This window comes from Siniperca chuatsi, linkage group LG13 (genome assembly GCF_020085105.1).
Source record: "Siniperca chuatsi isolate FFG_IHB_CAS linkage group LG13, ASM2008510v1, whole genome shotgun sequence".
In the NCBI taxonomy this organism is placed as follows: Eukaryota; Metazoa; Chordata; class Actinopteri; order Centrarchiformes; family Sinipercidae; genus Siniperca; species Siniperca chuatsi.
The window spans coordinates 12,550,613-12,576,514 of NC_058054.1; the positions used below are offsets into that span (position 1 = coordinate 12,550,613).

The following is a 25,902-nucleotide window of genomic DNA, read 5'->3' on the forward strand; positions in this document are numbered from 1 at the left end:
CTGGGGGGGGGGCTGCATTTGTGATTTCTCAGGGCCCCTTTTTTCTTTTATTCTTCCCTGTCTCTATCCAGGCCTGTCGAATGCATGAACTAACTCAGGAGGCTAACATGGCCTACAGGGAGGAATTACACCTAATTACTTGAATAACTGCTAGGCAGCAGCCTTCCGTAGTCACCAAAAATCATTTCCAGGTCTCTGCCTTTTACTGATAGGCAGACTTCTGGTGACAGAAAACCTCGGACAAAGCTTTTACATTCAAATGGTCCAGGAGAAATTAAACAGACTGACAGGTACAAACATTAAAAAGGGGGAAAATCAAATTAACAGACAAGGATTTCATATCATCTATTTTTGTTGTTGCCGTAGCGATAAAGTCGCAGACATCGAAACTGGTCTGTTGAGCCATTGTTATCATCCCTGGCCATCTGCTGCTGAGGAGTGACATTCCCTCTCATTTGCATGATGAGTGATGTATGAGGAGCTTGGGAGGGCATATGCCCCGGTCTTATGACAAAGCAAGTGAAAGTAGTTTTTTTTAACACATAGAATAAGGATCGATATATGAATAAGGCTTGTTGAAGGAGTTAAAAAAAGGATTAAATCACCTGTGAGTGTGTATGTGTGTAAATGTGTGTGTTTGCCTGCATGTATGTTGCATCTTCACTAAGCGCACACAAATCTGTGGTGTCTGTGCATGTGTCTGTATGCGAGTGTACGCGCGCATGAGTAGAGGCTAGTGCGCGCATCTGCCTTCTTGTGTGCCTGTTTGTGTGTTTTGCGGATGTGGGAGTAGAGCGAGGAGGGGGGTTGGTGGCTGTTGATGTGCAAATGTGCATCATGTTGAAGGGCTGTGAATGGGGAGGTGTGACGTAAAAAGGGACCCGAACGCAGGTGCTTATCTCGAGGCTGTCAAAGGCACAGTATGTCATATTCCTGGGGACTACCTTTCAAAGCCACAGCACCAGCTCAGCTATCAAGAGACTGGGAGAAAATCAAACTTTTTGGATCACAGCACTAGGTTGGTGTCAAAGTTCTTTTTATTTAATATACTGTCAGTTCGGTCAGCATTTATCATCACTGATACTCTGTATTGCATTTGTGATAGACAAGCCTTTTAGCTCAAGCTGTTAGATGCTGTCATTTGAAATACAAAACAGGAGCTGAAATGTGCAAGTGTTAGAAACTTACTTAGATTTACACTGAGATTTACTCAGCAGCTAAACTTGTGTTTTGTGGATTTTACGAGATTATGTGAAATAGAATTATGTTGGCAATTGTTTTGAACTGTGTCAGGGAGCATTTAGGAAATATTGCACTGGTGATGCACATTGTTTGCTTGATACAAATCAGTGTTCTTAAAATCTTTGCTGGAAAGCGAGTGCAGCTTCTGTCCAGGTTTCAGACAGTTTGAGAGGAGATTAAATGGCTCAAACTGTTTTTTGAGAGGCATGACCTATTTTTGATCATCCAGATAGCATGAGATACTGTCTACCTAGATTAAATTCGCAGCATTTGTGTGGAGTATAAGCTTGTCTTAGAAGAACACATGTTCATATTGTGTGCAGAGACAAAGCATTGTCAGGTTGCCTGTGGCTTTGACAGTGACAGCTGTACATACAAAACCACTGAGCCTAATGCACTTAAACATTGACTCTGTGTTCCAATAACATATTTGAACAGTCAGTGAAGTATTTTATTGCATCCTGTTGCAGCTTTCTGTACTTTCCATTGTAAGTCTTTGTTTGATAAATATATGCTAATGTCAAATGTAGTGTGACAGTAAAATTGTCTACAAATCAGCTTTTGTGTTATACTTTGTGGGCAAGTCTTAGATTTTGCAGGTCCAAAGCATTATATTCTGTTCTGAATTTCTGTAATTATTTGCATTGTAACTGTGGCAAAGTTTAAAATCTATATGCTAATGCTGAATATAGTGTGATAGTAACAGTCTACAAGTTTTGTGTTATAAGCGAGTCTTAGCTTTGAACAAGTTCAGAGGGGCCAAAGCACTCGACAGTCTCCAGAGCAACTATTGATTTAGGAGGATGGATGCTGGTTAGAAAAGTTCATCATTTACTAGTAACTTGCAGCACACTAATGGCTCAGAATCTGCTTGATGACCCAACTTTAGGTTGATCTCTGTTAAACAATGGTCTACCTTAGTGGATGAATTTACAGTCCTAATATTATTTTAACTTCAATGTCTTTTTAGATTTTATTCTTTATTCTTTTGAAAATAAACAATATAGCCTAGAGCCAAATATATTTATGTAAACTAACAACATCTGCTATATCTGCCAGTCATATCTATTCCCATGCCTTTCAGAGACATTATAGTCTGTGTTTGAGGTGTTAAATCATTTTTAGGTTTGGAGAAATTCAGTGGAAAATTTAGAAAATTTTCAGTGATGAAATTAATTGTAATGCCGGTTGTCATTCTGCCTGTTAGCATCCATTTAATCATAACTCCATATGCTTATTTCAGTAAGCTCGCATCTCTCAACAAACAAGAAAAGAGCAACAAAAGACATTAGATAACACAGCATTGTGTAACAGAGTCACATCTTGATAATCCTTTGAAAAGTTTGGCAAGTTATTTAAAGACGATAACATATGAAGACAGGACCTGCAAGCAAGGTAATAAAGTTACACCTCTTCTCTTTGTTTTAATTACAAAAGCAGCACAGGCTATATTCCAGGAATGTGTGGTAAAGCAGTGATAAGTAAGAGGCATTATACCTCTTTGCTCCCCACCCTCCACTTCAAAGCAGGATGTTAGTTGCTACACAACACATAAATGTAACCTCTGTTTGCCTCCAGGAACTGTCCATGGTACTTGCTGCCCAACAAAACTGGATTCACAAAGTTATTCACATAGTTGCAATACACACTAAACTTCTATGATGGAAAAAAATTGTTTTTGTCTATTTCCATCAATTTTGCAAAGAAATAGAAATATACAGTTATTCAGGCTTTGGGATCTGTTGATTTCTAATACCTTGTTTTAATTGTAAGTCAATTGCCGTCGGGTGCACACAATGTAAACGACAAAATCGCACGAAAAAGCTCAGTCATCAGTCTGATACATATTGTGTTACCTGTTTTTTACCCTAGTCAAACTTCAGTTAGTTAATCCAGGAAAATGAATTATGTGGATTTAATTCAACAAGGTCTCAGAAATGATCCATCTGCTGTTGAGCAGCTGGTGAAAGGATAAATGTAATTAATTACTTAACTTTTGAACAGTATTACAGAAAAACAGTGCTGTTTGTGTGTCCTACTAGAAAAAATGTAAAGCAACAGTGAGATATATACCTTTCAAATTCATTTTTCTCTTTAGTTTCCAGTAACATGTTATATTTTAAATAGTCTTTCCATGTAACCTCTAATATTATTTAAAATTGGTCTTGTGTAAATGAATAATCCATATATTTTCAGGAATGTGTCACAATGGCAATATATATAACTTTAAAATTTTATTAGTAATATTGCATAAATTATAGTTCAGCCTATAGTAAATTAAATATTATAATATATAATGTGGTCTGTAGAATTCTAGATAACAGTAATCCTGATTATATAAATTATATAAGCTTACACTGTAATTTTAATATTTTTTTCCTGGTTGTTCCTTTAGAAGTGGGCTGATCCTAACCAGACACTCTAAAACTAAGCATTTAATGATCATTATAACATTTTGAAAATCTTAATAAAATGTTAGTTGTGTATAATAGCAATTAGATTTTCTTGCTTGGTCCTACATTACAGCAAAATGATCTAAAAATGTTAACAAGAATGAATGAGGTGGGGTTTTCCTAAAAAGATAATACAACAAAACAGAAAAACCCTTTTAGTGAATACCTATATTTGTTTGACAGGGCAAGACTATGAAATGTTCCCAATTAATATTACATGGGATTTTTTTCCGCCTTTCTGTTTTTAAAAATATATTTCAGAATTTACCTTGATTGTAATGTACCTCATTGGCTGTGGTTTTGTTTGTTGGCCTAACTATAAAGGATCTGCTTATACCCTTGTGGGTTGGGAAGAATTAGGATTTATGAATTTATTTCCTCTGTTGTATTGTTTAAACAGCTTTGGTTTAGTTTTGATCCCTTCCTCTTGCCTTTGAGGCTGTTCCACGGTGTCAGCTGTTGACTGATAGTAAGAGAACTGCCTCACAGTGTGAATGAAAGAAAACTAGCGGTTGGTAAACACTGATAAGGGATAAATAGAAAGCGGTCAGGCAGAGATAGTTCTGTGGGAGCCCAGATTGTGTGCGGTCTGTTAAAATGAGATTCTGAGCCTGTCCTTTTTATTCTTCCTCCCCTCCCCTCCCCTGTGCGGCGTTTGTCTGGAAAATCTCCAGTGACCCGGCTCGGCAGTCCCAGGCTGCAGTATTCTCTTTTTGTATTTGTTTTGTTTCCTGACAAGGGTCAAGTTGGCCAATAGACATGTCCCTGATGCTTATAGACAGCTGTCATGACTTCAAGTACTTACAATAGTTACATTTTACATGGATTCATGGTTCTGCACCAACAAACACTGCAGCAAGAGATTTGCTAAAAAACTAAACATGTACATGATTTTGAAACAACCTGTGTGTTTATTACCTATCGTTATATAATTTACCTCCAAAATCATATAAGCAGCACTTCTGAACATCCATCCATCCATCTTTTCTCATATTACCCATTACATATGTTATATACACATACATACATAAGTATACATTTACACTCTCTGCACTATAGACCCTGAGGAATATAAATCTAATTTCTCAATTGAAATCACTTTAAATGACTGTCTTATTCAATTCTTTTTGGGAGCAAGCAGCCTGTATTTCCAGTAGTCATTGATTTTTTTTTTCTGGGGTGAATCTATCTTTTATGTGATTAAAAAGACCTTCAGAGGTCTTACCTTGAGGATCACCATGTGGTTTATTTACACAGAAAATAATTCAGCCCATTGTAGCTCAGCAGCTAATGAGATTGGTTGTTAAGTGAATGACACAAAGGCTACAAAAAAAAGAAAAAAAGCTTAGCGTTTCGGGTGAATATCACAGTGTCCCTGCACACACACACACACACACACACATACACCAACCAAACACACTCTCTCAGCAGCGAGACTCTGGACTACCCTGTACCCCACCTCGGTATCCTTCTGCTCCGTCTCCTCCCCAACGTCACTATGAGATGCAAAACAAAGGCTAAAAGGGGCATGGTAAGTCGAGCTCGTGATTCTGCCCTGTCGGACATGTTAACATGAGTGCATTTAGATGTAGGAGACAAGTGATTCTGTTTGTCTGTGTAAGGATGTGCTATGCTGTGTAAGCCTCAGGCTCAGATAAGTAGCTTCATGGAAGGGTCAATAACAGTGATGCTGTTTTATGTGATTCAGGATAAGATCACTACATCTTACTTGACCATTCTTAACTTCTGAATCGCTGCTAAAACTTTTCTCTCCATTTCTTTCTGTAAGCCACTTTCTTGCCTTGTACTTGAACTTTATTTCAGTTTGTATTGGAGCTATAACTTAGTTTTTATCCACAAAAGTATAAAGGTTTATTTTTTGTGTCTGTGCCTGTATTTGTTAATGGTGCAGGTTACTCAGAGGTGTGTTTATTGTTGTTGATCCTTGAGTAAAGCTTGACTCAGTGTTGTCCAAGGATTTATATAAAAAGCACTGAAATACATAATAGAGAAAGGCATGACAGCACAGGGTCTTGTTAAGCACCCAGACTCAGTTTGTATCGATTGCTGAACTGTTTAGATACTCACTCAAAAGTGAATATTGATGTTGTTTCGACACATGCACATTTTGAACACTGTGCAGATATCTTCCCTCTGACTCATCTTTTGATCTCTGAATAGTAGCACTGGAGCATCATTAATGATTGCTGTAATACAAAAAATCTAAGTGCATTAGCTTATCATGCTCCACTGTCAGGCTGGAAAGTGGGTTAAAGTCCATCGCGTATATTAAGCCCTGGACTTAAGTCAAATTTACATTTTGTTAAAGATTACTCCTTTTATTGATGCATATAATCATATTCATGGCCCATCTGCTGATTTGGCAAGCATGGATCAAACTCACAAAACAGCCCTGCTAACCTTTTAAGTACAAAATAGTCTGGCTTAACTCTGCTAGCCCAGAAGTGTGTGCGTATGTGTGAGTGAGAGATATTGTATGGATATTGGATAATACTTAATTTAGATCCTCCAGGCTGCTCACGTCGTATTTTATTTTATCATGATCGCTTTGGTAGCAGACCAGGGCTTGTGTTTGAACAACTGAGCAAATAATGTTTGTCTGACAATAAGCAAAGCAAAATCTTGGTCTAAGGAATCTGATTAAACTCTTGACCACAGCATACAGCTCTGAGTTTATATCTGTCACCATGGTTACATGGATTTCACAGTGCAGCACTGCACACTTCCACCTGGTTGTGAACGGCTATACGGGCCTCACCTCTTGAGTGTAATAAAACACTGCTTAAGGCTTTTCTAGTTATTCTGATAACTGATTTAGCCCTGAACTATCTACCAGTGTGTGTTTCACAGAAATAGGAATTCACCATTGGGCATCCTTACTGCATGAAATACTTATGTTCGACTCATTCCAAACAAAGCTTACGCAGATTGAGAATTCATATGCCAGAGGTAAATCCGAGTTAACACGGATTTATACTGGCATGAGTTAAAGGACTAGAGTTTGTAATCCAGGTGGCCAAGGGATTTTACCATACAGTGGCAAAAATCACTTAAAACTCCCCCAACATCCTAAGCCACTGAGCTCAGTAAGCAGACAGATTGTTCAGAATTGATGACAGCACAACTATATCAGAGCTGGACTCTGTTTGTGTACATGCGCATGTATGTGTATCCGCGGGTTTGTGCGTATGTATGTATGCCTGTGTTTGTGTGTGCACATATGTGAACATGTCTGCTTCCTATATATTCTCAATTAGTACTAAAGGGGCTGTTTAGAATAAGACCTTGACAGATTGGTATTATTTTGCTTCAACAGGGTAGGGGAGGTGTATTGGGAATACTGCCTTCTATCTGCATAAATATCAGTAGCATAAATACAAAGGACAGCAACCTATATTTCAATGGCCTCTGAGTGATTAGTAAAGTAATCAAAGTTGCTATAATATTCAAATAATTAATGTTTTAATAGTCTTTGGTTTATCACCATACCCAGTACAATTCTGGAAGATAAACAAAGGTGCGTCTCTATATTGGTTAGTGTGTGTGTGTGTGTGTGTGTGTGTGTGTGTGTGTGTGTGTGTGTGTGTGTGTGTGTGTGTGTGTCAACGTGCGCACCCGTGTGCACATGTGTGTGGAGGACAGAGGAGCAGAGATAGAGTGGAGTTGTTTAATGACAGGAACAGCTGACTCATTTAGAGAGAGCAGTGAAAGGTAATTAACCCTGGGAAAACTACAGCTGCCATGCGAGCTGTTCACTTCAGCGCAATCTGATTAGGAATCACTGCTCGAGTCCCTGACTCCTTTCAGACACTGTGTGTTCGAGGTAAACTTTTCCCTTTGCCCCGGAGAGCCCCGTAGCACTGGAGACCTGCCTTTTGTGATAGGGGATTAGCTGGAACGGTTACTACGTTTCTCCAAATTGCAGACCACCTGGTAGCATTCATGCAACCTCCTCCATGAAAGGGCCTCCTTGGGCAGGAACAATGAGCAGGATTACTCTGCTCATTGTTACACCAGGGCTGGAACTTCTTTTTCCCTAAACACCTGTCCCCAAATTAGACAGGTTTGAAAAACCATGTTCATGACAGAATTCAAAGATTCAAACTAACATGAGAGTGGTTTGGCAGACTGGAGACTTGCCAATGGATGAATTGTCTGCCACTCCATTTATTATGCTATTGATTCATAATGTAGTGCAAGAAGATACAAATTTTATTTGTCTCAATATTTTGGTGTTCTTAATTGGATTGAAATTCACAAATAAAATAGCATATCATCTAGGCCCCTTTCATACGATAAGGGAACTAAAAGCACCAGAAATTTGGTCAAAAACAGAAATTGGCTCTTTGATGTCAGAAGAAACAATCTGGACTTGGTGCCTCTGTGTGGTCCGGCTCCAGATGAACTCAATTTAGAGGGAAGGCTTTGGGATGACTTTGGAAAGCGATTACAAGATTCATAAATCACCTCGGCAAAGGTGTCACCATCTGACTCTTTTATGGGACGCTTGCTAACTCCATCCAATAACAAGTTTCCCCTGTAGTTATGCCATCATAACAAATCATTGAAGCGATAGCGGCTAGCCAGCCTCCTAATTGTCTGTTAAGAATTCTGTGAGCTGTGTTCTTTTATTGAAGCATCTCTGTCTTGGAGAAGTGATAAGATGCCAATACGCTCCTCTATAAAAGTACTCTTTGGCAAAAGGCACAAACACTTTGCTTGGCCGTCAGGGTAGCTGTGAGGCTGTTATATCTGAAATCGCAGTTGACTTCAAGATTTTTGACTGTGTCTGCATGAATCCAGAAACCTCTATCAGGCGGAGGAATGCTCATAAAGTGCCGGCAGAATAATTCTCTTTCAGATACAGTATTTTTTCCCTGTTATTTGAAGGGGCATATACAGACATAGCACATGTAAAAACCTGATATTTTTCTTTCGCTGAAATTTTGATTATACTAAATAAACTCATCTTAATATTTAAAGCATTCAAGGGAGTACATTTATAAAAGACTGTTCAGTATCTCATGTCCCTAAATATTTTATTTTCTTTTAAACACAGCAAATTTTCCAGTGCAGTTAAATGTTGATTACCTGTCAGTTTTACTATGTAGGTAACCAATAATTAAACAGCTTGAAATAAAAACAAAAGATTTTAGGCCACGTTTTAGACATAAATTAGACATCCTAGACCTCTTTTGTCCCCTCCCCCCTCCTAAAATATATCAGCTATTATTCTAATGTCCAGCTGGTATTTAGGCACAGGGCTTCTGATGGCTCCCTGGCCACCTCTCAAAAAAGACAAAAAAGAAAAGTTGTTTATCTAAATACTCTATGAACAGAAGTTGATTTTAATCTGAGCAGAGTTTAATTTACTCACCACGAATCAATTTGCATCTCAATGAAAAATGGCAAAAAGCAATTGCCTGCTTTCTGTATACAATTTTACCTGCTTTCTACAGAATAGGTGTGAGCACTTTCCAAGCAGGTATATTCCTGCCAGCTCACCTTTTGCTTCAACTAGACTGGCTTTATGTTTAGCTGATTCTCTGCACACCTCAAACCTCCTATAGGGTAAACATAAATTGTGATCAGTTCGCTATATCCTCAGACATTCATTACAAGGAAATATGAAAGTAAAAGGTGCTATCTCCTGCCGTTTGCTCTTTATTATACATAAACAGAAAACACTTAGCATGTAAAATTAATGTGAAAATTATTCCCGGGGTAAACTATAAACACAGAAGTTACCTCGCACATTTACCCTTTTTTTCTCCTTCCCCTAGATCAGAGTGTAATTGCCAGTAATCAGGTCTGTTTGCTGCTGATAAAACCACTCTGAATGCGAGGAACCCTCTTTGTGTGATGACTCAATTATGCCAGAAGTGGCTCATCAAACCTGGCCCATCAGCTGCTTTAATAAATAAGGAGGAAAACTTGCTGCAGGCGCATTATAATTCCATTCATTCCATAATTAAATCCATTCCAGTTTTAACCCTTCACTCAGTGTGCTTCTGGAAGAGGAAACAAAAACAAGGGGGGGGGTGTACACACCAGACAGTGACCTTGCACAGAGCACCCATCCGTTCCCTATAATTCAAAATGATACTGTTGAAGAAAGGTTAAGAGAAAAAGGCTTGTGGAGGAAAGGATGGGAATCAGTTAAGACGCGGCTCCTGTTTTTTTTTTATGTATGCATTGTTTCCACACACAGCCTTAGACAGTAATTATATTAAAAGAGTAATCTAATCATAACAGTTGGTTGGTTGAGTGTGCAGCACTGACATTTTGAAATCTTATTTTGTGTAATCTCATTTGCCTCTATCATCTCGCCTGTACCCCCTATCTAAAGGAAATGTAAATAATGTAATTAATTTTATGGTCTCCAGAATCTTACTTTGCTACTCTGGCCTGCTTTATTGGTTTCAAGATGAGGTATCAGCACAGTACCACTGAGTTTTTTTTTACTCCATCACAATAATGTCTGTGTTAATTACATGAGAGCATCCCAAGTGCATGGATAAGCTGGGAACAAGGGGACACAAAGACTCAAGGTCAGTGATGAATATCCACAGCAGCTGCACGGTATTAATAAGGCATTATATGAAAATAATCATAATAGCATCACTTACAACAAAATGCGAGAGTGTGGTTAGAGTAATGTCAGGAGCGTCGGGGTGTTTTACAGATATTTCCTCTCCACCATCTCAGCTTGGATCCAGCCTTTTCTGATAATGGTGCGAGGCAATGGTTATTCATGATTGCTGGACTGGGAAGGTCTCTCTCTTTTTCTACCCCCAGTCGCAGCCCATTCTCTCCTCTGTGGTGGGAATGCTAGCAGATGGGGTTAGGGGGGAATGGGCTGGGCTCAAGGACAGCTAGCAGCCAGATTAACACATAGAAAATCTCATAGACCCTAAGCATCAGGCTGCCTCCTTCCCCCCTGAGAAATCTGCCCTAGACGCAGGGAAACAGTCCTCTGAGAAGCATTATTTGTGTTGGACTTGGGGTGTGTGTATGTCTGTGCATGAGGGGTGGGGTGGGGGGATTGGGGGTGCATAAATATGATTCAGCAGATGACGAACCAGCTCAAATAGTAGTGAGTCTTTTTTTCATATGCTAATGAAACTGAGTGAATAACCCCCCCCCCAGTTTTGTTTTTCTGGGGAAGCGCTCTATGAGCTATAATTAAGAAGATGTTGGTTTTTTTGTTTTTTTTCAAAGCTAACAGAAATAAATAATTCCATAATAAGATCTGTGAAGTGAAGAGGCTTAATGTACTCATTGTGTTCATCCTTGTTTTCCCTCTTGGATGTTTTGTATTAATTAGAAGCAAGCAATTTGATCTTTGTCAAGCAATCAATTTGCATCATGTTCCTTATTCCATGTGAGGTATTAATATGCTCTTTTTTCTGACTACATGTTCACATCCATGTCTCTAGATTATGAAAATGCAATAATGAAAACGTTCTGAAAGATGGTTTAGAGACATATAATTGATTTCCGACACGGTAAAAAAGTATATAAGTTACAGATTTTTATATACGTGTCTGGTGTTTTTTCTGTTCTAGATAATGAATTACATGATCACCTCCTGAGAGATAACAAGTGTGAAAGCATCAATCAGGGTGGACAGTGCGGATCTGGCATCTTATCCTACAGAGCGCTCGGAAAACTACAATCAAAGGTAAATAATCTGGCACAGATGGGGCACAGATAGGGCTTAAATACTACATACAAAGTGAAAATAACTTTTGTTAGGGACAAAAAGTCTCCGGGGATAAATGATTGTGTAACAGTGTTGTGGATAAGTAGCATGCTAAGTGGTGGAGTGTCACTGCTCCTTTGACCACAGTGATCACAAACTGAGATTGTTTTTTACTTATGCAGAGCTGTGGGTGGCTGGCAGATAATATACTCTTTAAAAGGTGTTGCTGAGTCTGCTTTTTCTAAAGTGATGGTTGCCTTTAGTTGTCAGGTTGTCTCAGCTGGATTTGTACCTGATAAAACTTCCTTTGAAACCATAATAGAAAGTTTAGAGAGATCTGTTACAAAGTCTTTAGGTCTAAAGGACCATACATGTGTTTGATAAACATTAAAGCAGCATAATGTTCACTGTGATCAGTTACTCTTCTCAACTAAGTTTCAAGTGTGAATTTCTATATATAAACTATAAAGAAATGAATGGAAAATGCCGGCCTAGAGGGCTGGAAACTACATTAACATACAGTAAGATATAAGAACCTATGCTCTGGAAAATGCTTAGCAGTGATGTAGAGTGAACATGTTTTGTAGTAAAACATGCTAAAACACTGCTATCAACCTTAAACATTGTGCTTAGCGGCCACTGACTTTTGGAAAAATGATCTTACAACAATCCCAATTGTTTCTTTACAAAACATTTTGTATTTAGTTGGCAGCTACACAAAATGTTAAGCCAGAGAACAGGCACAGATAGCTGAGGAAACAAAATTTAGATGGACACACTCATTGTTTTAGCACTTACTGAGATACAACATGATATTATTTTAAGGTAAGAAACTGAAAAACTGAACAAAATCACTGAAAAACACTGAAAGTACATTACTCTAGTATTGTTCTGTATTTACACTGTTCTTCAGTAAGTTATCATATGGGTTATTACACTGGAATAAGACCACTTTTAAGTAAATGTAATTTTTTTCAATTCCAATGGTAACACTTTAGCATTTCTAAGCAGTATATACATATTTTATTAATGATTTAAAACACAATATAATCTGGTTGCATGCAGATATAAGGACATTTAAGTGTTTATTAATGTACAGTGTTTGTCAACAATTATAATTTCTCTAAAGACCTCTAAAGATTTTATATTATTCCAACTTGTTTTTACCATATTGTCATTCATTATATGTTTATACATGAGCTTCCACTTTTGGGTGCCCACAAGAGGAGTTATAGTTTTTGAAAAATACATTAATAAACACTGATATCTGCTTACAACTACATTATAATGTGTTGTAAACCATTTATTAAATGCATAATATACTGCTTATAAAGGCTAAATATGGGGGATTAAAGTAGTGTTACCATTCCACTTTGATATATCCATGACCAAATTCTTCTTCAAATTAATCTACACCATACAGCACACTATATAAAAAATTAATGACTCATTGAGCAAAAGAATTGCCATACAATGATAATGAAATGAATGAAAATGAATTTATATAAAGTTCTCAGCCAGATTGTGTAGGGAATGTCAAATAAAAGCTCCCATTTGATTCTGAATGAATCTATTTGTTCTGCTTTTGTAAACAATCAGTGTCACATGTTTGTCCATGTTGTTGCCATGCCAGGACTACCTGTTAGTACACCAGAGCATCTACGGAGGCCTTCCTGGTTGTCTTGTTACTTGTCACTTCTTGTTATGTGAATTAGATATGCAGTAACCTCTGCTTTGTCAAAATCAGTTTTGTCAGAAATGTGTCAGAAATGCAAGTGACGCACTTTAAAAGCAGTGCTAACAAAAGAAAGGTTTCAATTTGCTTGTCAGACTCAAACTTATATAATATGTGAAACTGGACATGCAGCTCACAGTATGTTGAGCTATAGTCAGACATACAGTATAGCGTAATTGTGTTTCATTGGTTGGCCAGGCATAAGACTGACTATAAATTGAGGTTTTGGACCCATTACTCATTATTAGATGATTCCTATAGCATTAAGGTTTGTTTTTTATTGAATTATAACATGCTGTTATCATTACAAACATATTATTCTTAATTCATCCAGAGAAATAAAAAAATACAAATAAGTAAAACTTATTTTTTTTAACATAACAAGTTTAATGATAAAATACTGTTTTTAAAACATTTAAATGAGAAGGGCACTTCTAAAATGTCAAATAAAGAAAAAACAACACCCTAGTAATAAACGCATGTGAGTCATTGGTGATATTTTGGTAGAGTGATAACATCATTTGAACTTTGATTCATGTCCATGTTACAATCTCAGGTTGCAGGATGTAAAAGAAACATTTTGCCTTCAGAACAACACATTTATACAAAATGTTGAAGTCTGTGTCTGTGAGGAAAAGTGTTACAAACTAATGAGGTACATTCGTTTTTACAGAATGTAATCTATAGTGTTTGGGAGTTGTTTGTCTCAATAGGCTGTAGTAATCAAAAGTAATGAACCTATTATGAGCAGGACCTCTGAGGGCCCGGCGTGGCATTAAGAGTGTGGCACATAAAAGGTTTATTAAAGGAAATTAAGGTCCATCACTGCCACACCTGCTCCCCTATTATAAATGTATGACAGGTCAGTGCCTTCAATCACAACAGCAAACGAGAGAGAGGAGTCATGTTTCCCATTACCAGGGAAAAGTAACAGCATATCCTATGACTCACAGATTTCACTGGCCTGTGACCACTATACGCCACCATCAGCCTGGAATAATTATGTTTAATAGGTTTTATTTGGGACACACAAGCAACAGCCAGCGAGAGTGGATGGATTTGAGCAACTATTTTTGTCTAAACACACGCAGTGAGGTGCTGTCCGTACTTTAATGTTATTATTTAGTGTCATTACATTTTTACTCACCTTTGAAACTTTTTTCCCTAACATTATACTTCATGTGTTTGCATATTACTGATGTTTTAGGAGCTCTTTGTGATGTTGTCGTGCACACAAATTGATTTTAAGGCTCACTGGCTCTGGTTGACTGACAAAAATCACCAATAATCTAAAAATGTTTAAGATTTTTTTCCATATCAAATTAATAGAAATGATAAATTAAATACATTCAACTCTGACCATTTAGTGGCTCATCTGTACATTGAATGTTTTATTTACAGATGGATTCTGATGGTGAGGAGCAAACCCTGAAAACATGTAACAGTAGCACAGGTGAGTACAGCTTTCAGTTTTAGTTCGCTTTTAACTAAAACGCACATGCATGCACACACAAATATTCCACTTACCGCCATGGGTTAGGGGTATCAGTTCAACAATCCAACTTTATAACTGTCAATTTTATGTATTATCTTACCGGTCTGAAGAGCACTGCACTGCCATTTCATTATTCAGAGGGGAATAACTTCATTAAATTGGAACACTGGCTCAAATTAGTTAAGGAGTGTGTATATATTGTGTGATTGAAAACCTCTAGACTGGATATGTCATTATGCAAGTGTTCAGGGCCTCTGAGGCCTGCCTGCTCACGCTGGAGCTATTACTATATCTGGGGAAATTCATGAAAAGTGTTATTATTGGTTGTGCTTCATGGGAGTAGGGGCAGAACTTGTGAATGAGATTTACGCAGGCCTCTGGGAAAATTGATTTACCCTTTTAGATCATGTTGTCAAAGCTGTCAAAAGATGAGCTACTGTTGGTCTCCCAGAGAATGAGCAGACTGAATGAAAAGCTTTTCAGATCAATGAAGAGACCACTTCTCCATCCTTATGCTGATTACACCTGATGGCATTGTAAAAGAGAATAAAATCTATGGTAAAAGGCTGCATAAAGCAGTACTAGCCCAGGTGGTGTCATCCCTAAAACATTATCTACAAAACAAATATTTACAGAACACTGTAAAAAATTTCATTAGCAACAGCCCAAAAGTAGTGAGTCGCCATGAACCTTTGATGAAGAATATGTCGACAGATGCTGTGTTACTGTAGTGGAAATGTAAACATGACTTTTTATCTGTTCTTTTTTGGCCTTTATTTCACAGGGCTGGGCGACTGCATCACTGAGACTCACAGGTGAAATTTTATGATGTGAACATTTTGAATTTCCTCATCTTTTTCATCTAAATGCCAAAAAGGAAATGTTTTCTTCCCAGATCATAGATGTGGTTCATCAAGAGGGCTTTAACTTCATAAAAAAAGTCTTAAAATTGAATAGTTGGACCTTTTAAATGAGCCAACTGAGGCCTTTGTTGACCCTGCTGTGCTTTTTGTCCGTTCCCCTCTTCCCTCCAGCCCATATGGGTCCATGGCGAGGAAGAGGAGTGCTCAGGAAGGGGTGCAGGGCGCCCCCGTCAACAAGAGAAAGTCCCTGCTGATGAAGCCCCGCCACTACAGTCCCAGCGAGGCATGTGAAGAGGAGAGTGAGGACCTGGCACCGCCACAGGACAAAGAAGAGCTGAGGAACATTGACACTCCAGCAGGTAAACAGATGTCCTGTTGTTTTGTCTGTTTTGATGAACAATTGACGCTGAATTTTAAAATCCCATCTGTTGCATTCATATTTCCCTCCCTCTGCCATCAGCCAGCAGCCGCAGTCATTGTGCAGTGGAAGTGAAAGACTACACTGCTGGGTCCACATTAGTTGTGTCTCACGTCCACAAATTGAAGTTTTGACAGCTGATCTGCCATGATATTTCTGGCGTGGCTTTACCCTCTTTTGATGAGGCCAGCTTTCAGACCCCTCATCTGTCCTTTTTCAATAGCCAGTCCAAACCCATTGAATCCATAGAATGAAAAACTGAATGGGGGAGTGCACCAGTTCACTTTGATTTAAATTAAACTTCTTCCATTCTTCTAAACTGAATTTTTATTGAAGTTGCCTATTGTGAAAAACAATTGAGGCATCAACATTGCTTGGCTGATGTTCTAATGTTTTACTGGTTTATTTTTACAAAGACTTTACTAAACCACAGGAACATTTCATCAACAACAGTTAAAAAATGTTTATCTTCACTTATGCCACTGTCCTTTTCAGGAGCGATAATGTTTTCTTTTTTCCTAATGAATTGAATTTTGTGCATTTTGGCAACAATGCTCGTGGTGTACATGTGCATTTTCGCCCACTATAATCTGCACTGATTTGGTATATTTTTAACGATGTAACTAAGCAACAAACGTAATTGTCCCTTTCAAAAGCTTTTGTTAGGCCCTCTAACACAGTCTAATACATAATTAGGCATAATGTCTACAGCTCATTATAGTACACATGTGTGTAGTTAAATGGACCAGGAGAGTAGCTCACTGAATTGTGTGGATTCATTGGAAATGGAATTTATTTGTTTCCTGGGTTCATATTACATTACAATTATCTAAGTAATTCACTGTGCATCATCAGTTTTTCCTTTTGTTGTTGTGTATTCTAGATACTTTTTCTCATTATGATTCAACATTGATTGACTACTGTATATGTTCCTTATTTAAACCTGATATTCAGTGGACTAGTTTTAAAACAAAACAAAATACTGCCAGAATTAAAAAAAAGTCTGAAGAGTGTCAAATTAACACAGATTTTGATAAACAATTTCAGAACATATTTAGCTGTTATTGTCAGATATGGGGGCTATATTCTGTGAAAAAAAAACAAAAATTGGAAAAGTGGACTAGAGGCAGTAAGAATTTTTGCAATAGGAAGCTGGTCATATCTGCATTTTAACAAAAAGGGAGAAAAATAAGCCTCTCGTTTGGTCGAGCCACACTGTGTTCAACTCCAGCCAACTGCAGCCCTGCTGCAGAGTGCTGGTAATGGCTATTCTGGAGTACAAACTGTTCACCTGTTCCAACACACAAACCACCGGAGGGATCCAAGTTTTTTTCCTCCATCTCTTTCCTTTTTTCACTGCACTTCTGTGTTTCTGTGTTTGTGTGTGTGTGTGTGTGTGTGTGTGTGTGTGTGTGTGTGTGTGTGTGTGTGTGTACGTCTGTGTGCTTGTCTGACTGTATGCGGCTGTGTCAGGCCGGGGAGTCCATCTGGATGAAAAACAAAACTCTTGTTGCTCGCCTCATAAATGTAAATACGTGTAACTGGCTTTAATTTGTCATTCAACAGGGTTTGTCTTTAGACACCTCTTTTCAAATATTTCTCACAGCAGGGAACTGATACTAACAGTTTGTAATGTTGCCTGAGCAAAATGCGTATGAAACCAGACATGTCAAATTCCACTGCACTTAATAATGTCCAAAATCATATATTTACAATAACAATTTGTGTTTTTATTAGTGCCACATAATTTATGTCAAAGCTATTTTGGTGAGGATTAAGTTTTTGTGCTGCTCCCATTAATAAGTCGTAGCTGTCTGTCTGATAATGCCTGTATCTGTATCATCCTCAACAGTGTGTGAGCTGATTCTATCTATCTTCTCAACCTATCGAATCCCACTTTTGGTTTGGTCTCTGGTGTCTAGCCACTTAAGAGGATATAGGCCCACAGTCCAGCCTACTGAAAGTTAAAACCCTCACAGTCCAAAGAGCCTTAATCGAGCATAAGTTTGACTGGTTTTGGAGGATCAAGAGAGATTTTGTTGAATCAATCCAGATGATAGCTTTCCATTGTTAATCACTGACCATGACTTAATATAATCAGTGGTGTTAATAAAGTGTTGTTTCAGATGCATTTTGAGGGATTACCCTAACCCTCTTTGTCTGTTCCACTGATCAGACTTTCAGTGCGTAAGGCTTCGCACAGTCTTGTGGCTTTCTGTGCGACAAGGATTTCTGGATTTATACTAAAATATAGACGGCAAAAGGTTGATGCAAATTAAATTATTGAGAGCACTCAGCAAAATAAACTGGAGAAAAGAGATTATACAAAATTAGTGTAAAATTTAAGAAAAAATGCATATACAGTTTATTAATCTGCAATAATGGTACTACATTTATCATATATGGTGTCTCATCACATGCGCAAGGATTTTAAAACTCAAACGCCAGGAATTTAGTGAGACAAATGTGTTAGACTTTATTAGAAAATATCATTTAACTCTAATTTGATTTTAAAAAATTTAATCAAATGATCTACCAATCTTTTCCTGCAGCATTTTGCATTTTAATGGTCTATTATGAGTTGTTAATATTTCTACACAAAAATAATATGGTTATCCAGGACATGTCAAAAACTTTAACTGAGGAAGACCCACATTACTTACTTTTTAAAAACACAGCGTTTATAGTAGAAATAAAAACATTTGAACTAATTTTTCTTCTTTTAAACATTAAAAAGCATCCTGTTTTTATGCACACTGATAGACAAATTACTCTTTTAATCAAATTTACTACCACTTACTTAATACCATTTCTGATTTTGATTTCATCTTTAAGATGTCTTTCAGCCACTGTTTTTTCTTAAGATTCTGAGGAAGATTAAAAATACAAATTCTTATCAAAATTAATCTAATTACTTGTATTTTTATTTTATTTTTTTAGCAATTCTGGGTCATGTTCACTAAGCAAGCCACTCATTTCTGGGTAGCTGTTAGCTGTTGTGCTTTTATCACTTTTTTTGGTAACAAAAATTATTGTCAGATTTTTGACTGAGGTGTATGGCTGGCTTCTCCTAAACCAAGTTCTGCCACACAGACAGCAGCAGCTCACAGAGATTTCTCTCTTTTATCTTCATGTTTGTGGTTTCCTCCATCTGTGTTTTCAGGAATCCTCTTCACTTTCCTTGTTCTCATCCATAGAAACAACAATTATTTGTTTTTAAATCAGTTTTTGCGAAGATGACAACATGTTGCTGCTTAGCTTGCACTTAAAAATACACATAACTAATTAAAAACTGATGTTCACTGTCCACCACAGAGTAAATCCCTCCATAATCTTGTCCTAAATCTATATTGGGGTTGTTGCTCCAATTGGAGACACAGAGGAAGAAAAAACAATTGTGTTTCTCATCTCCAGGTTTCATGTTCAACTAGCAGACAGAAGGGTCATATATGTTATCTAAAATATACTTGAATTGCTTGGAAATCTTGTAACCTTATGATTATTATTTCTATTGCAACATGTGTTCTTATTAATCCTCTAGAAGGTTATAAAAAACATGTTTTTCTCAAGACATTATTTGTAGAAAAGTAACACAAAATCTAAAACCTTTAAAGGATTTGGAGAAGATTATTGAGGACATACAATTCTTATCCTGTATGTGACTGAGGGGTCATAAAAGAACATGTTTGGTCTGTCAAGTCTTGAAAACACATAAAATAATAATAGTTTTCTTGTTGTTTTAGATGGAAACTTAAGTGCAATCAATAAAGTTGCCAACAAAAATGGCTGCCATGATGCGGCAGCAAAGTCCAGTGATTCTCTCGGATGGTCAGAAGTTATATCTAATGGGTCTCCACGGTGTGAGCCGGACACATCTGAACATCTGATGGATGAAGATGATGAGGAGCTCCTTAATAATGAAGAAGTAGACCAAAGTCAAGACAGGATGAGCAGTACATCATCACCACAGAATCCGTACGAAGACATGAGGGAGGCTGAATGGGAGCCTCTGCCTTTGTCTGCCAAGGTGAACGGCTCAGACGGCTGCAGTCCCTCCAGAGCCTCTGAAGACCTTTCAGACAGGAACGGCCAAATGAGAGAAGAGCCACACTCAGAATTAGGTGGTTTAATGGGCAGAGCGAGTATTTTTCAGGCTGAGGCTCTAAGATACAGGCCGCACCCCACAGAGGAGGACAGTGAAGGAGAGGCGGAGGCGGAGAGGCCACCTCGGCTGGACGGCTGGGCTCTGGGCCTCCACGAGAGAGGCCTGGAAATGAACCGAGGGAGGGTGAACCTCAGCCTGCTGGAGCAGGCCATAGCTCTGCAGACGGAGCAAAGACAGGTCCTACACCATGCCTACAGGGAGATGGACCGGTTCCTCATGGAGCAGATGACCAATGAGAGAAGGCACCATAGGATGATGGACATGGACAGCAGACTCGCCTATCATGGAGGAAAAGGTAACAATATGGAGGGAAAGACCTGTGATGTAAAATGAAGCTGATCTAAAGATAGACACAGTCTTAAGAATCAAAAGTGATCAGTATGGGAACAAACAGTTTTCACAAATCAGATAGACCACTTGTGATTTGGATGATTGGGCGCTCAAAAAAACATTAAAAGGAATAAAAGAAGCATACCCGGGTGGGGGGGATCAGAGGGAGGAAATCCTCTTAAGTACTAAAAACATTTTGGCAACAAGTGAAGTAATAAATAAACAGACTAAAATAAAGAAGAACAAAATTTTCTGATGGAATTGCTACTACTCAGAATATTGGATTTTGATAGGAATCAACTGGATATTTAACCATGACCATAAGTCTTAAATCCTCCTAAAGTACCTCTCATGTGTTTCCTCTGATTCTTCAAATGACTGCAGCTAAATGTGTAATCCTAGATGTAATCTTTCGATGGATGGGCATTAAGAAGTGAATGCTCTGTGTTGAACTGCAGCCTTAACTAAGATGACAGATTAATAGTTGCATTTTGTGGAAAAAGTGTCTAGCTTTGCATGATATTTCAATCTGTTGACCTATGTACAATATGTACACAGGAAAGTACATGTCCATTATATTTATATTTCATTTATTTCTACATTTCTTGATCGAACACATAAAGACAGAAGGGCTTTGGTAGGCAGCGGTACAGTGGTTGTATTATATTTATTTATTGTGAAATCTTGTTTTACTATACCCGCAGATTCTCCACGTACAGATAAAAAGGATATAAAGTGTCCAACTCCTGGTTGCGATGGCACTGGTCATGTGACCGGCCTGTACCCACATCACAGGAGTTTATCTGGGTGTCCTCATAAAGTCCGAGTTCCTCCAGAGAGTAAGTCACACAAGCAGTTCTGTGTATACATGCTGTATAATGGATGATTTATACGTATAAAAACTGCCAGTTTTAGGATTTACAATCAGTCACATTAATTGAAATCCTCTTAGCACAGAACCAAAGACAAGAAAGACCTGCTTATACATTTAGTTCAATTCAAAGATGTGCATAAAACTTTTCAAATAAATTTAAAGGATGTCTTTCTCTCTCTCTTTCTTATAATGCGTTGTAATGTGTGAATGTTGAATTCTTTTTGTTTTTCCCTCACACTGGCGATTGTTAAGTCATTTCAATATAACTCAACAAACATTCAACATTAAACAGTAATGTTACAAAAGGAACAGAAAAAGTAATTAACTTTTTCAAAAAAGCGCATGCTCTTAGACTGGAGGCAGTATTTGCAAATCAAAGGGCTAGCTAACGCAGCATTCAAAAATAAATAGACAACTCCAACAAACTAATTGGAGAATATGTACAGCAAAGAAGTTTCTAAGGATACAGAGCGGACCTTTAACGACGCATTTGTTTTGAAGAATATAATCAGCTGTCTTGTTACGCTCCTCTTTGCACTAAGCTATTTACATTTCAGCCACATTACAGCATTGCTCACGATGAGAAAGCCTTTTGCTTTTTTCTCCTGTTTCTGTCTCTGTAGGATCTTTGCTCTATAGGCACTAATGTACCAACCAGTTACATAAATCATCATTTAATGTATGAAAATGTATGTTTTATTTCCAAATGCTCATATACGTATTTACCATCTTATAATCTTTAAATATGATTATATTTTACATGTTGGACGTTTTTCTTTCTGAGCTTATGTCCTCTCTTTGTCCTCATCCCCTCAGTCCTGGCCATGCATGAGAACGTCCTCAAGTGCCCTACACCCGGGTGTACAGGAAGAGGCCATGTCAACAGCAACCGTAGCACCCACCGGAGGTATATCCACAGGAGAAAGCCATTAGAAATCTACACCCTGTTCATAGATGAGTTACAGTATTAGGCTAATGTGTTTGATTTCCTCCCCCACCAGTCTCTCAGGCTGCCCCATCGCTGCTGCAGTGAAAGTCTCCAAACCTCAGGACGAGAGCCTGAAATGCAGACAAACACCTGACCGCTCACCAAGGTACACTGCCAGATAACGTTGAGGATTTTCACCGCTATGAGTGTGGTCACATGTGCAGGAAAATAATTACAACAAGCATCCAGAAATCATATTCAGCTTTGTAGTGGACTGAAGTTGTAAAAGTGTAACTGAGGTTATGCAAAAAGGTGATAAACACTATTATTGTTGAGGAGAGTGTGGGATATTTTTATTCACTGATCCCAGCAGAACGCACAGTCTATTTCAAGCTTTCCAAGCAGACATAAGCAACCGTTGCTGGTCCTGTGAGTTCCTCTCTATTAGAGATGATAAAAGAGCAGAACTCTTTGTTCCCTGTGGATATATCATGGGCAGGATGCCCACTCCTACTATATTAATTAGTCTGGCAACCTGGCTGTGGATCTACAACACACATCAGATCCCAGACTCTATGTGTGCAAAAGCACTGGCATCCCTGAATGGTTTAAAACAATGTCTATACTTAAGTGCTTAATATGAGCTTGTTGGGCACTTGTTATTTCACAAGTTGTGCATCGTAAAATAAAGTCTTTTAATTCAGTTTGTCTCCTTGTAGAGCTATCGGCTTGATAAAGAAGTTCGAGATGAACCAGTTGAACTACAGGCTCTCTCATCCAGTAGCAGCCTTGCAAACGAGCCTCACAAAAGACATGGACAAGTACAGCAGAATCCGCTTTGATTACGCCAGCTTTGATGCACAGGTCTTCGGCAAACAGCCTTTGATGGGGACCAACCAGGACCAGGAAATGTCACATTTCCCTGATTGTAAGTTTCATATGTTTCATTTGACGAGGTTATTGGTAAGTTAATGTGGTACTGAAGGTGAATATTCTTTTTGTCAAATGTTTTAAGTATGGAGATTTTGGCCACAAAATTAATATCAGTCCACAACAATCAGAGATCTACTTGAAAATATCCTGTTTATAACATTTTAAGGATTGCATCCATCTTTTGTATCAGTGGTTGTTACTAAAACCAACAAATATCTCTTTCAACTTGTTTTCTATATACAGTACTATTAAGTTTGGGTAGAATACATGGTATTTCATTCACTAAATTATTCGCTAATTATTTGTCTTTTAGCACCACAGCAGTATCCTGGCTTCCTTGGTGCTCCAGGTGGCCGCTTGCCCACCTCTGGTCAGCACAGCCCGCCGAGTCAATTCAAAAAAGAAGACGGCCTTCAAGCCGCAGCAGCGACCGCCGCCATCCTTAACCTCTCTACTCGTTACCGGAAGAACATGGAGGCTGTCGCCGGCCGGCCCTTGGCAACCGCCACAAAGGTAATCAAATTAGACCACTTGGAAAGGTATTTAATGTGGTCATTTTAAAGGAACTGTGATTTGTGTATAAAAAGGGAAGACATCAAAAGACAGAATTTGGCGGGAGCTTGGCGCTCTGGTGGCAGAAAAACAAGGAGGTTTCCACTCCATAAAGCTTTAATGTACACAAATAAAAAATTTGTGTAATCACATCAAAGAAGAAGAAATACAATCAGCCTTCTTTCCCAATTACAACTACTCACATATTTTTTTATAAACATGTGGTAGTGTATTTTGTTTCGACATCAGCTGGCATGTAAAAACACTGAACTGTTGTCTGAAACTGCATCTTGCCCGCTGCAGATGGCAGAGGATATTTTGCTTAGTTATATGATCCAGCATAGGCTGTGTGTCTACACCAGATAGTCTTTAAAAGCATTTTAATGGATTAAGCCAATCAGCTAGGAGTTAACTGCTGAAAAGTTTAATTCACACAAAATCCAAACTCTTCTTGGAAATGTGTGCAGATCCAAAATCTCTTCTGCTGTCATTATCTCCAACGCGGCATTGTGTTCAGCTTTTTCCAAACTCACTTCATGATTAATATTGATCACATTCTGTGGGTTACATACATGCACACTGTACTGTAGATGATTCAAGGTTTCCACACCTACACAGCACAGATCCTTGTCTCCCAGCTTGTTGAGCTGAGAATGTGGCCTTGTACCAGGTACCAGCCCACTGAATGAATAAAACAGTGTTAGCAAGTTAATCATCTGTTCTCATTTACAGCTTAGTTGTCTCGGAGAGACGTACAGAATAAAGAACAGCTTTCAGGTCTGAAAAAAGGGGCCATATTTAGAGTGTTATATGACGTTGGATGCTTAACTTATCTGCATATGTATATTACACATTGAAATATCGCACACAAAAAGCACCAAATAGCTGGCCTTTAAAGCATGAATACAAGCTGATTTTACTTAGCATATTTAACAATGTGAGACGCTTAAATGACATCAATAATAGAAAAAAAAAGAACTAAATCCTGAGTTTTAGTTTTTAGTTGCAGCTAAAAGCAACATTAAAATCTAAATAAATCACACAAAGTCTTGCACATCCTTTAGTTTTACACTGGTGTTATTTTGATTAGATACACACATCATGAAATGGCTGGATAATTAAAGTGGACAGCCACATCCAATGTTCATGTAAATTATCCTCTTTAATTAATTTGAAAAGCCCCCCTTTGTTACAAAAATAATGATGTATAGGGTTTAATGAAACATATGCGTTGAATAATTGGTTTCATTTATGGAAAAGGATTTCAGCATTTAATGAGGTAAAACTTTTAATACCATAAAACAGCCATAAGTCATCATGCTATTGCGTTTCAGCGCAGAAACGGCAAACACATCTGTCAGCGGGGAAACTTATGCCACATTAAGCTTTTTAATTTTTGCTATAATAATGATGACCTAAAACCAGCACCCCCCCCCCCCCCCTCCTGCTGCCATCTTGGTTGTGTGTCCTAGAAAACAGATGACACAGCTGTCACTGAAAAACTACACATGATTATTTTTTTGCATTCAACAGAATTAACGCTGGCTTAGTTTGGTACTTTGTCTGGTGTGAGATAACCACTGTATGTATTATTTAAATACATTGTTTGTTTGCTCTGCACTTCATTTTTCATGTTTCCAGAGAAATGTTGTTGGGTTCAAGTTTACCATATTGCTGCTGTCATATTATGAGACATCATACTGTTTCATTTACATTCCTTTTAGTGTAATTAGAAAATAAGCTCTATTTTTATCCCCTGATTCATTTGTTTTCAGATGTTAGCATGCACTGTAATGATATGTGAGGCATACTTTATTTATGGTACCCTTCTACAACATGTTGTAACATATCAATTGATTAAATGTTGAAGATTAAACTTCTTTGCCTTTAGGACATGCTCATAGAGGTGGATGAAAATGGCACCCTGGACTTGAGTATGAAGAAGAGCAAGGAAAATGTAAAAACCCAGACAAAAACACCTTTGGACGACCCGCTGTCCCCTTCTGAGTCCACTATGGCCAAAGGCGGGAGCATGCTCATCAGCCCCGCCTTCTACCAGCCGCTGTGTGAGAGAGACAGCTGGGAAAGCCCCATCCCTGTCAACTTCAGCACAGCACACGTTTTACAGGACGCAGAGGTAAAAAACAACAACAACTGACACTTTGGATGTAATCTAAAAATGTAGAGC

The 25,902-nt window shown here is 38.1% G+C and overlaps 1 protein-coding gene across 6 annotated transcripts in view; it reads left to right on the top strand.

Annotated features, from left to right (window-relative positions):
* The window catches only part of st18 (ST18 C2H2C-type zinc finger transcription factor), a 42,114-nt gene that overhangs the window by 8,607 nt on the left and 7,605 nt on the right, over positions 1–25,902 (top strand). For 3 of the 6 annotated variants that reach the window (XM_044219981.1, XM_044219979.1, XM_044219980.1), the window contains exons 3-13: positions 11,285–11,400; positions 14,558–14,609; positions 15,436–15,466; positions 15,686–15,873; positions 19,676–20,392; positions 21,132–21,266; positions 22,118–22,208; positions 22,303–22,395; positions 22,949–23,157; positions 23,476–23,675; positions 25,606–25,851. In XM_044219981.1, the coding sequence (XP_044075916.1) occupies positions 11,285–11,400; positions 14,558–14,609; positions 15,436–15,466; positions 15,686–15,873; positions 19,676–20,392; positions 21,132–21,266; positions 22,118–22,208; positions 22,303–22,395; positions 22,949–23,157; positions 23,476–23,675; positions 25,606–25,851 (2,078 nt within the window). Of the gene's footprint in view, positions 1–723; positions 1,019–4,960; positions 5,227–11,284; positions 11,401–14,557; positions 14,610–15,435; positions 15,467–15,685; positions 15,874–19,675; positions 20,393–21,131; positions 21,267–22,117; positions 22,209–22,302; positions 22,396–22,948; positions 23,158–23,475; positions 23,676–25,605; positions 25,852–25,902 lie in introns of those variants that run through there. The other 3 variants (XM_044219982.1, XM_044219983.1, XM_044219984.1) reach the window with 3 other exon arrangements.